The sequence below is a fragment of the Dermacentor andersoni genome, chromosome 2 (assembly GCF_023375885.2).
Source record: "Dermacentor andersoni chromosome 2, qqDerAnde1_hic_scaffold, whole genome shotgun sequence".
NCBI lineage: Eukaryota > Metazoa > Arthropoda > Arachnida > Ixodida > Ixodidae > Dermacentor > Dermacentor andersoni.
In genome coordinates, this window is record NC_092815.1 from 12753449 (window position 1) to 12765799 (window position 12351).

The window sequence follows — 12351 nt, forward strand, 5'->3', positions numbered from 1 at the left end:
TCTGAAACCAGGCTCTAAAGATCTTCAAGCAGTTCTTTAGAGCACAGCTCTTGGGTGCCCGTCGCTGCGTTGGGCTTCAGTGTCAGTGTTTCTCATAATCGAGCGCACGAGCACAGTGAACGATGAAAGAGCGAGTGTGGAACGCAGTGGAAGATGAGACTGCGATTACGAAGAGGGTGCCAGGAGGAAAGCAGAGCAGGAGGGCGCAGTGGAAGCATGAGGAGGAAAACAGGAGGAGATTACTGCAAAAGGGTGAGAAGGAAAGCGGAGTGCTGGCGGCGACCAGGCATGCGGCAAGCGCACGCACCGATACCATGTATGGAAACAAAGCACTGGCGTGGGCTTTGGACCCAGTGTGGATACGCTTTTTCATTTGCCACTGCCACTAGAGAATGCACTCCGTGCGAGCCATGTGTTCCCGTGTTCATGCTTTCTTTCTGAACATTGAATGTCGCAACTGATGGAAATGCTTTGCCTGCTGCTGCTGCTAAACGAGCTGCCGGAGCAGAGGCTCAGAGCTGCCACCAAGAGGACCCTGTCATTCAGCATCAAATTCTTTGCCACAATATATGAATTCAAAAGACCTAAACCGCTGTGCTCAATATTTGCATTAAGGAGTATCATAATTGTCAGTGAATATTTTCCCATGACAATTAGTGATTTTGTCTTTAAAACTTATCCTCTGTCCCTGATAGTTTATCTTTTTTTGTGTGCTAGTCAGTACAGGCATAGTACCTAATGATTTTGAAAGAACTCTTCTTGCTGTAAATAGATACATCTGCATTTGACTATTCAATATTCAAATTTGATATTCAATACAATTACTATTTGTATTTGATTCGTATTCGCAAAAGTTTATATATTTGCCCACCTCTAAAAACTCTAGGTGGGGAAAATTAATCAGGAGCGTTCCGCTGAGGCAGCTTTCATATCTCCACTGTTGCCTTGGGATGTTTAACTTCACAAATCAGTCAGTCTTGCTGCATGGCCAGGTTATTCTTCTACTCCATTTATATCTCTGTTGTACATTTCCCTGCTCTGATGCCTTGCTACCTTAGTTGTGTGAGCCAAATGACAAGGATGGTCCCCTTGCCATGCAGGCCAGATTTCGCAGCTGCCTGGATGAACCTAGGCATTGTTCAGAGCAGTTTAGGCCTGCTGGATGATGCTGAGCAGAGCTACCGAACTGCCATAAGCCACAGAACCAAGTATCCAGACTGCTACTACAATCTTGGAAACCTGGTAAGTACTGAAAGTGGGTGTAACAAGGTTAGACCATATGCCCATCTTTACTGTGCCTACTTTGTCATTCCCTGCTAAGAATGAAATATATATCCACAAAGTGTATGACTACAAAACCATAACATCGAAATTAGGGTTAGAAACATGGGACAGTGTAAAATAATGTCACTACCGCTGATGAAAATCTTCAAGCTTTTGTTAATATAGGTCACAGTCACATGAGCAGTTCTTATTCTACGATATCCTACTGTAGAAAAGGTTTGAAGAGAAAGCCGTGGATTACACAAGGCCTTTTAATATCAATAAATCATAAGAATAATCTACATAAGAAACTTAAGCTCTGTCCTTATAGACTTAGAGATGAGCTACGAGACATATAAGAAACGTCTTGAAAAGTTATTGCATATTTTGAAGGCTGATTATTATCAGTCACAAATATTGCGTGCCACTAAAAATACTTCTAAAACATGGAAAGTTCTAAACTCTGCAGTGAATAACGTAATGCATCAAACTAAAGCGATAGCTATTACTGATGGAAACACTGTTATAACTGAACCATATGCACTTGCACAGAGATTTAACAGTTACTTTGCTGAGGTTACTGCAGATCTTACCTCAGAACAACAGCCTGCGAACTTTGAGCACCCTCATAATTTACCCATAATAAACCATCACTGCAGCTCCTCTTATCTGGCTCCTACTGATCCTGCTGAGGTTCGTAGTGCTGTGCTTTCATTAAACAACACAAATTCTGTAGGACATGATGACTTACCTGTAGCCTTGTTGAAACAGTCAGTGAATTTTATTGCTGAGCCTTTAGCAGACGTAACAAATACAGCGTTATTATCTGGTGCCTTTCCGATACCTTTGAAGCTTGGCAAAATAATACCACTATTTAAAGAGAACAACAAACTACCAGTCGGAAATTACTGGCCCATCACATTGCCTTTGCCTATATCCCAGATAATTGAGAAACTAGGTACTACTTAAACAGGGGAATTAGACTTTATTTCGAAAACAACTAAATTTTATCAAGCACAAATATGACATGAAAGTGAAAAGTGCAGAACTAGCCTTGCTGACCTTGATTGCAAAAATTAGGCAGAATATTGAAAATAGGCTCCTCACTATGGGGATATTTATTGACCTGATAAAAACATTCGATGTAATCAATTGCAAGAAAGTGCTGTCTAAATTAGAAGGCTACGGTATTCATGGCACTCCTAAAAAGTTCATAGAAAGCTATCCGATGAATAGGCAACAGTACGTCTGCATCACTGGACGAAGTTCTGGTAAAAAAAACATTAAATACAGGTTTCCCACAGGGTCTATGTTAGGTCCTTTCTTGTTCATTCTATTCATAAATGATCTCCCATCGTACATACTAGAGAGAATCTGTCCCATACCCAGATGACACATATCTGTTCATAGCGACTAAGGATGAGAAAGATTTATACAAAAAAGCTAATTACATTCAACCGGCTCTCTAACTGGTTACACAGAAATGAGTTGATTCCAAATGTTACTAAAAGCTGTTTTATGTTTTTTTCTGCTAAAACCACGCTGCTTAGTGAGGATGGCGAGTTGCTCTTTAATGGGGTAGCCCTCTAAAAAGTTAGGCAGTCAAACAAAATTCTTAGGATTAGTGATAGACGAACATCTGACGTGGCACTATCATGTACAGTAGCCGACTGATTTTTCGAACTTCATACTTTGAACTTTCGGACTTCATAAATGCACCATCAGGGTTCCCATAGAGCCACGGAGCAAGAAATATTTAGGAGGGGAAACTCCGCTGTTTGCGGCGACCACAAAAGGTCACAAGCGCGCGGATATATTTTCATGCTGGCGGCACCTGGCGGCATGGGAAGAAATTACCGCCGTTTCGGTTGCCAGGGCAACCGGTCGAGCGTGTTGCTCCCGTTCGGCCGCGCGCGCCTGACTTCTACTCAGGGCACTCTCGCGCGCTTCTTTACCGCTTGTAGCCCGAAGAGCAACTGCTGCTACGCTTCAGCCATTTGAGCACAGTAAAAAATAAAACGCGTTTTCCATGACAGCTATAAGATGATACGTAGCTTCTGGTTGCAGCCAGGGCTATCTTGCTCCGTGGCGGGCGGTTTTCGGCTTTTTGCGCTTGCGAAACTGATGGCTATCTCGTTCCTAATCGCTCAAAGGGCGACCGCTTGTTTCTCGCTCTAGTGCTCACAGGGGTGCGCGTAGGAAGGATGCCGCCGTGCATGTGTTTCCGTTCCATTTCTTTTTTTTAAGACTCGCGAAAACTAGTTGCCCTAGCTGCTTGGCGATAAGAGGAAGATTAGCGGAAGTTTGCCACACGTGTTGCTTTTTTGATGGGCACACAACAAAACAGTTTTCTTGAGTGCGCGCACCTACGCAGTTCGATTACGGCGTGCCCGCTGAAGCAAACACCCGTGTCGTCTGCTTGTCGTCTGCTTTGAGCGGGCGCCGCCGGAGTGAGCACCGGAGCTGCGGAGCCGCCTGCCGGGCGCTGCTTTTTTTTTTTTTTCCGCTGCGGCTTCTACGACGCGCCGCATGGTGCCGCCACTGCATAGGGTAGCGTCGGCGCATGCAACAATTGTGACTTTATCTGGTCGCCCGCGCTCGCTCGCGCTGACGGGAGTTTCACCTCCTATATGTCTTACTCCGTGCATAGAGCTAATGCATTATTGCAACCAATTTTTCGGACAACACAAAAGCCAGAAGTTCGATTTTCTGGACAAAATTTGCCGTGACGGACCAGCCCTATGAGTCGGGAAGGATGCCATTTTGAATCTTGAGCCACCTGACTAGCTTCGGGTCGAACATGAAGTGGCTTGGATCGGTATAGTAATTTGATTAGCAGTATAGGAGGCATCCAAATCCATGCGGCAACGGTGGCGCCTGTTGTAAGGCACGCCAATCTTAAAGGCCATGCTTTTGCCTGTAGCCTGCGGCGGAAGCAATTTTAAGAGCCAGAAACTGGTAATGTGCAGCCACTTTTGGACACCACCTATGAACGCCAGCTGACATTCACGATAACCACCATCATCATCAGTTTTACCTCAATGTCCTAGGTGGTGTCACGCACGTTTTCGTCCGGCAGTGATCCACTGGCTTTTATCCAGTACAGTGCAGTTGAAATCATCACCTGCCATCACTAGCCGCCGTACAATATATCATCGCTATTTCAGTGTGTTGTGGCCGTTCATTCAGCGCAACGCCATCGTGTTTTCAATGCCGTGGCCCCTGCTCTTCACACGCCTCCAGTGAATGTGTTGAAGAAGCGTGAAAAATATTCGGCCATGGTGCTGGACAGGAAGGCCACCATCACCTGGCTTATTGAGCAAGGACGGACCCAAGTCGACGTCATGAAGGAGTTTAATATCTCCAAACAGACCTTGTCTGATTACATGAAAAACAAAGAAAAGATCTTGCCTGCAGTCGACCAGTCTCACTGCAAAACTAAAAAAAAATAAAAAAATGACCGGAAAGGACAACATTCGGAGCTTGAAGAGGCCATGCAGCTGTGGTTGAAAGGAGTCCTAGCAAAGAACCTCCCCATTTTGGGCAACGTGCTCAAGCAGAAATCCAAGATGCTCGCTTTAAAAATGGGCATTCAGGACTTCAAGTTCACCAATGGGTGGATCCATGGGTTTAAGAAAAGGCACGGAGTCTCTTTCAAGAAAGTTTGCTGGGAGAGCAGTGCCATGGATCTATATACTGTCATGGATTACCGGACAAGTAAGTTGAAGGCTCTGCTACAAGAGTATGCTCCTGCAGTCATTTTTAATTGTGATGAGACAGGCCTATTTTTCAAGATGCTGCCAGACCATTCACTTTCCTTTACTAATGAGGCCTGCGCTGGTGGGAAGCATAGTAAGAAGAGGTAAACTGTCATGTTCGGGGCAAATGCGGTTGGCCGCCGAATACAATGAGTGTGCTCTGACCGATGGACCAAGGGGTCATTAAAAACCTCAAGGTGCACTACCGGGCCCGTTTACTTGGCCACACACTCATGTGCTTTGACAACAGGAAGACGTACTCCGTTAAACCTGTTCTTGGCATTTGGCATGCTAGTGGATGCCTGGAAGGCTGTTCAGTGTTCGACGATTGCAGATTGTTTTAGGCATGCTGGATTTTGCAACTCTGAAGAACCTGTGACCAAAGAAACAAATGGCACCGCTAAAGACATCGACACTGATGAGCAGCTGATTGCCGAATTGAGCAGCAGTGGGATGGACCTTCCGACTGCTGTTACTTTTCACGAGTTTGCAGCAATTGACAACAACATAGAGTTGTGCACGGAGCTTATGTACGACGAGATCGTGCGCCATGTGACAGCACCGCCGCAAAGCGACTCGAACTCCAACACCTTTGGCCGCCTGCAACCATCAATGCAAGACATTGTCAATGCTTCAACATTGTTGTCTAGTGTGTATGATGAGAACGTGTCGCTTGCACAGGTGCAAGCAGACGTCGTTACAAAAAGCAGGAATTTAAAACAAGGAACCATCCGCAACTTTTTCAGTCTAGTTTAGCTGGAATAAAGTTCGGTTTTGTGACTCACGGGTTTTTCGGACTGTTCTCTTATTCAGACTATTTTTCGGCCCCCTCCAGGTCCAGAAAATCGGTCGGCTACTGCACATGAGGTAACTAGGAAGCTTTATAAAAAAGGTAACAATACTTTATAAGCAACAGCATCTATTTCCACTATGAGCCCTTCTAATCCTTTACCATAGTTTTGTCGAATCGCATGTGTCATACTGTATTTCAAGTTGTGGACTTGCGCATCCGACAACATTACAGCCAATTGAGGTAGCTCAAAATACAGTTCTACGAATAATCAGTTTTTCCCAACATACTGAGTCTATATCATTTGCTTACCTTCTATTAAATATTTTAATGTTGCATAATCACACTCGTTTTCATATTGCAGTTCTTATGTACAAATTTCTGAAAAATATTATACTAAGTCTGTCAGTTCAATTTCATCAACACGTAACACAGTGTTCAACACGATCCTCATTATTACCTTGTTAACAGTTTCACATACATGCACAAATTATGGAACATTTTCCTTTACAAATACTGCAGCCAGTCTTTGGAACACCCTTCTTAAAGACATAACTTCATCATCGTCGTTTCAGTATTTTTCAAACTCACTGCACTAGTATTTCCTGTACAGTACTGAAGTTCACAAAAAGTTTGTTTCCTTTTGTGTACTGTATAACGTTTTGCCTTTCTTTTTTTTTTATGTGTACACCCATCTATATGATCTTGTTACACAGATATAAATAACACTATCTATCATAGGGACCCCTTCCACAAAGTTCTGGGAGCCAAACTGTATAAATATGGTGCACTGAATTCCATTTTGTCATCAATAATAAACTGATTCATTGATTTATTGATTGACTGATTTAATGGCTACACAAGTGTTCTCAGTGTTGTCAATGTTTACTTTGTGGACATTATTTTCCATTTATTTAACTCTTTATCCATATGTAAGGTTAATGGTATTTTCTTTGCGACTGATTTGTTTTACTACTCATATCCTTTGGTTTTTGTTAAAAATGCGTTACCACACTTACTAGTTTATTCTGTTGCTGAAAAACCCACTGTGTAAACAATTTACAGGCAGTGCACTGACAGTGCTGTCATGAGGTAGATGCAGGTGCCATGCCAACATTGCAAGCAAGTTAGCATGCCAAAATGTGTAATGACGAATAATACAAAATTGTATCAAGTTAACCCCCATATTTAGTGCATACTTATGGGGTACATTTATGTTAGATGCACCAGAAATGCAAGAAGGCTTACGGTAAACATTTGCAACACAGTCAATGTCCAATTCACTAGGGACTGCCTAGGGACCCCGAAAACGTCCAAAACATTGGGCAGCTAAAAACAAACAAATGCATGCACGAAACACACCATCTTATTTATTTATTTATTTATTTATTTATTTATTTATTTATTTATTTATTTATTTATGTACCCTAAAACTCAAAGGGAGAGGGGGGTGCATTACAAAATCATTGTGTCAGATATAGAAACACCTGAACAAACAAGAAGAAGAAAAAGAAAGCTATGAGTTAGGTAAAAAGAAAACACCGTGGTGTGAAATTTCATGACACATTCAGGATGCTAGTTAAAGAACTCCAGGTGGTCGAAATTTCCGGAGTCCTCCACTACGGCGTGCCTCATAATCAGAAAGTGGTTTTGGCAAGTAAAACCCCATAATTAAATTTAATTTTTTTAACATTCAAGATGCTATTCAAATTGAAATCAGGTGCAATGAGATAAATATTACACAGTTCCAAATGTGCATAAATAACAGAAACACTGAAATGAATCTCAGAATTGGTAAGTACAGTGTTATAATATAGTGCCACATTTAAATGTGCGCGAGTAATTAAAAAAAGAAAGAAAGAAAAGAGTTATATAGTTCTAAGAGACGCATACACATAAAAACAGCCATTATGCATGGAGATGCTCCAGGAGTTCCCTTTGAAAACTAGCTCCATCAGTGCAAATGACAATGTTTTCTGGCAACGCGTTCCATTCGTTTATGGCTTGCACTAGAGGTGAACATGGGTACTTTAGTGTACGAGCAAATATGGATTGCACTTTGTGTTCATGATCCTGCCTGTATGAAATGTGACGTGCCAGTTGAATGCGACTAGTTGCAAATGTTGGCTCGCTGTAATATAAAGAATGAAAGAATGTTAAATGCAAATATTTGTGCGTTGGGTGTTCAGAGCGGAAATGTTGATCCTGCTTTTTAACTATGATACGCTCATATAGGGTGAATATGAGGAAAGTATGAATCTTACTGCCTTATTCTGTACTGACTCGATGCGGTTCTGCAAAGCAACAGTACCTGGGTGCCATATTATGGATGCATATTCTAACAAAGACCGCATGAGAGATGTGTAACTGTGAAGCTTCGTTTCTGAGTTGACAGGATACAAATGATGTTTGATTAATCCTATTTTCTTAAGTGCCATCTTGGTTATCTATATATTCTATGTGTTTTTTGCCAAGTTAGACCTGTAGTTAAATAGACGCCCAGATACTTAAAACTTTGCACTTTCTATATACCTGTATTGTTTATTGTGTAAATGTTTAGAGGAGTACTAGTAAGTGTAGAAAATGTAATAAGCTTTGTTTTTTATACGTTTATCTCCATATGTCAGACCTTACACCACTTGCTGAGTTGCATTAGGTCCGTTTGTAAGCGAGTCACATACTCGGGAGTTAATATTTGCCTGTAAATGACGCAGTCATCAGCAATAAGTCTCATTTGAGAAACTATGATATAAGTTATATAATTAATATGAATGAGGAAAAGCAATGGTCCCATAACTGACCCTTGTGGCACTTTTAGCCCCTCCACCCTTGTGAAGGGGCTAATAGATACAGATAACTATATAAAGAAGAAAACACAATAATCACATAACCGTGCATAGTACAATGTGAAAATAATGCAAGTTATAGTGACACAATAGGCACATCATAAAAATATAGACGAAATATAATACAGGTGGGTAATACACACGAAATGTAAATGCATGGTATATACAGTGAAAGGGTGAGAAGATAAGCTCATATTGATAGAAGATGAATCATAATGCAAAGTATACTGTATGTAGATTAGGTGGGTAGCACAATGGAAATAACTTATAAACACTGCTGGTCAGAAGAAAACAGAGCTACTCTAACCATATCAATATAATAAAGTCAAGGTATACTACATAATGTTAGTAAGTGCCTTATGGAAGTCATCGGTGTTAGTAATACAGACTAGTGGATCCGTTAGGTGTTCCATTCATGGCATGTTTTTGGATGAAACGAGTTACCATAGGTAGTCGTTCTGTGGAATGGGTTGTTCGCCTTATGACGATGGTCCAAGCGTGCAGAAGTAAAGGAAGCTGGTTCAGTATAGTGTGATTTGAGTGTGGGAATTGAATGGTATATTTTATGGAACAAATAAAGGCAAGGAACTTTTCTGCATTTAGTAAGGGGACATATCTTGAGGGCAAGTTTCATGCTAGTTACGCTTGCTGTGCCCTGGTAATTGTTAAGAATAAAACGAACGGAACGATTCTGTACAGCTTCTAAAGTGTTAATTAGTGTGAATTGATAAGGGTCCCATATTGATGATGCATATTCTAGATTAGATCGAATGTAGGTGACATATAGTTTTTGCTTTAGAGGAGAAGGTGCCAGCAGGAAATTGCACTTGAGGTAGCCCAGTATGTCACTTCCATGAGAGATCATTTGTAATATGCACTCTGAGGTACTTATAACATGATACTGATTCGAGTGAGATGTTGTTAATGTAGTAATTAGGAAAAGTTACTTGATTACGTGAGATTATCATGAATTTACATTTTGAGACGTTAAGATTCATGTGCCAGCGAGAGCACCAGGTTATTACGTTATCTAAATCTGATTATAACGTAATCATGGGAGAATAATTAGTTATCTTCCGGTAAATTATGCAATCCTTAGCAGATAAACAAACAGAACTGGTGATTTGATTAGGCAGATCATTAATATAAATGAGGAAAAGTAAAAACGCCAACACAGAACCTTGAGCTACACCAAATCCTACTCGTACCTCTGGTGAGTCATTGTATTTAATAGTTACATATTGAGTATGACTAGAAAGAAAGTTACAAATCCATTTTAATATTAAAGGGTCAATGTTTAGAAGGCTTGACTTATAAATAAGTAGTTGGTGATTAACTTTATCAAAGGCTTTTGAAAAGTCTAAAAATATACAGTCTGTCGCAAAACCCAAGTTCAAAAACCTATCCAAGTCATTAGTAAATGTTAATAGTTGTGTTTCACAAGAATATGATTTCCGGAACCCGTGTTGATAACAGCTAAAAAAATTATTTGATTCAAGGAAATTTGCAAAGTGAGGGAAAATGATATGTTCAAAGATTTTGCAAGGTACCGAGGTTAATGAAGTAGGTCTGTAATTCAGTGGGTTATGTGGGTTCCCCTATTTAAACAGCAGGATCACCTTATCGGTTTTCCAGTCAATGGGTCAACTGTCGTTAAGTGATCTAGTAAAAATAAGGGTAAGTATAATGGAGCTGTATTCTACAGTGCTCTGGAGGAACTTGGAATTGGTACCTTCAATGCCACTCGATGATGATTGCTTTATCTTGGAAATGCTGGCTTGAACGCCTGCTGGGTTGAGGGTAATGGGATCCATTGCCAGAAGGTTTACGGATGGCAAAGGTGGATAGTCATAGATATTTGCTGTGCAGAATGATTGGGAAAACGGGCCATTAAGTAGGGAAGCGCAAAGATGATCCGGAGCTCCTGAATTGTTTACGATGCTTGTACTGCTGTCTTTGGTACATTTAACAATGTTCTAGAAGCGTTTTGGGTTAGTTTTTATCAGAGACGGTAGGGTCGAGTTAAAGGAGTTAAATTTGGATGTTCTTAAAGCGCTTGTATAGGTTTTGGCAGCAGATGTGTATGCAAACCATCTATCAGCGTTTAATTATCTTTTGGCTGAATGGAAAAGTATGCTTTTTTTGTTGTACAATCGTTTCAGATGGTTGTTGTACCAAGGGGCATTAGATGATTGATTAATTACTTGAAGTCGGATATATTTGCTGATGACATGCATTACTGTAGTTTTGAAAGACAGCCACATTTCTTGAACTGATAAGTCTACATGTGTCACAAGGAAGCAGTCAAGGAAGGCTGATAGCTCAGAGTTGATAGCATTAAAGTTAGTCTTTTTGTAGTCTGATATATTTAGTGTGTTTCTTTACTTTTGTAGAAGGCAGAGAAATACTAAAGTTTAAGGTGTCATGGTCGCTTAGGCCAGGCACTTGGGTTACTAGTGAAGCATTATCAGGATGATTGGTTAGAATCAGGTCAAGCAAGGAACATGTAGTAGATATGACATATATTGGTTTGATAACTAGCTGCAACAGGTTAAAATCTGAGTAAATGCTGGGAAATTTTGCAGCCTCTGCAGATGCCAGATTAGCAAAGGGGCAGGAACGTGACCAGTCGATAGTAGGGAAATTAAAGTCTCCTAAGAGAAATACGGGTGAACCAGGAAATCGAACAGATATTTCGTTTAATATGTCATGAATGTTTTCCGCAAAATCACGATCGGCATCAGGTGGACGATAACAGACACTTATGATTATTCTTTTGAAACAGATAGATAGGTAGCACCAGCGTAATTTCAGATTAGTAGTCACACTTAAAAGGAACGATTCAAAACTAGAGTTAATAGCAATTAAAACACCACCGCCTATCCTATCGGCACGGTCTAGCCGGTATACAGTAAATTTTTCGTTGCAGTGAAACAGCTCGCCTGTCTCTATTTTGTCAGAGAGCCAGGTTTCCGGCAGCACAACAATTTCAGCTCCAGTATCGTTATTAGACTGTTTAAACTATTTCTTTTAAGAAGAACGCTCCGAATGTTAGAAAAAATTACGGATGATGTTGATTATGAGCCTCCACTTCTCGCATGTGCCTACTTTTTTTCCGCATAGACATGTCTGGAACGGGTTGCTCCTTGGGACGTGATGACAGCATTGATCGTTTGTCTGTCAGTATGCAGCGAAGATGCAGTGATGGCGTAGAGGTAGAGCATCTGCCTTGCGTGCAAAAGGTCCGTGGTTCAAACCCCATGCCACGCAATTTTCCACTGGATTAAAAAAAAGAAACGCATGTTAATAAAATTGCATAAACAGGCCTGGAGTGCGGCCTGATCCTGGTGATCAGAAATGGTAACGCACTCCCTCACCAGAGCAGGATTGGCCACCCTGCTGCAGTACTTGGCCACAACCTCCTATATGAATGCAACAATCAAACCCCGGCCCTCAGTCCCCAGCAGCTACGAAGCAACTGACCATGGCGGCAGTCAGACCTGTGACGTAGCAGAGAGTGCTAAGAATCTCTGGATCCGGACAGGCCGCAATTGGAATCTGAACCTCGCATCGTTTAATGCTAGAACGTTATCTAGTGAGGTGAGTGTAGCAGTGCCATTGGAGGAATTAGCGGGCAGTTAATGGGATATAATTGTACTCAGTGAGGTTAGGAGGACAAGTGAAGCACACACAG

The 12351-nt window shown here is 41.3% G+C and overlaps 1 protein-coding gene across 1 annotated transcript in view; it reads left to right on the forward strand.

Annotated features, from left to right (window-relative positions):
* The window catches only part of Tmtc4 (Transmembrane O-mannosyltransferase targeting cadherins 4), a 92184-nt gene that overhangs the window by 63992 nt on the left and 15841 nt on the right, over nucleotides 1-12351 (forward strand). The window contains exon 13 of the mRNA XM_050190113.3: nucleotides 1101-1242. Within this exon, the coding sequence (XP_050046070.1) occupies nucleotides 1101-1242 (142 nt within the window). The remainder of the gene's footprint in view (nucleotides 1-1100; nucleotides 1243-12351) is intronic.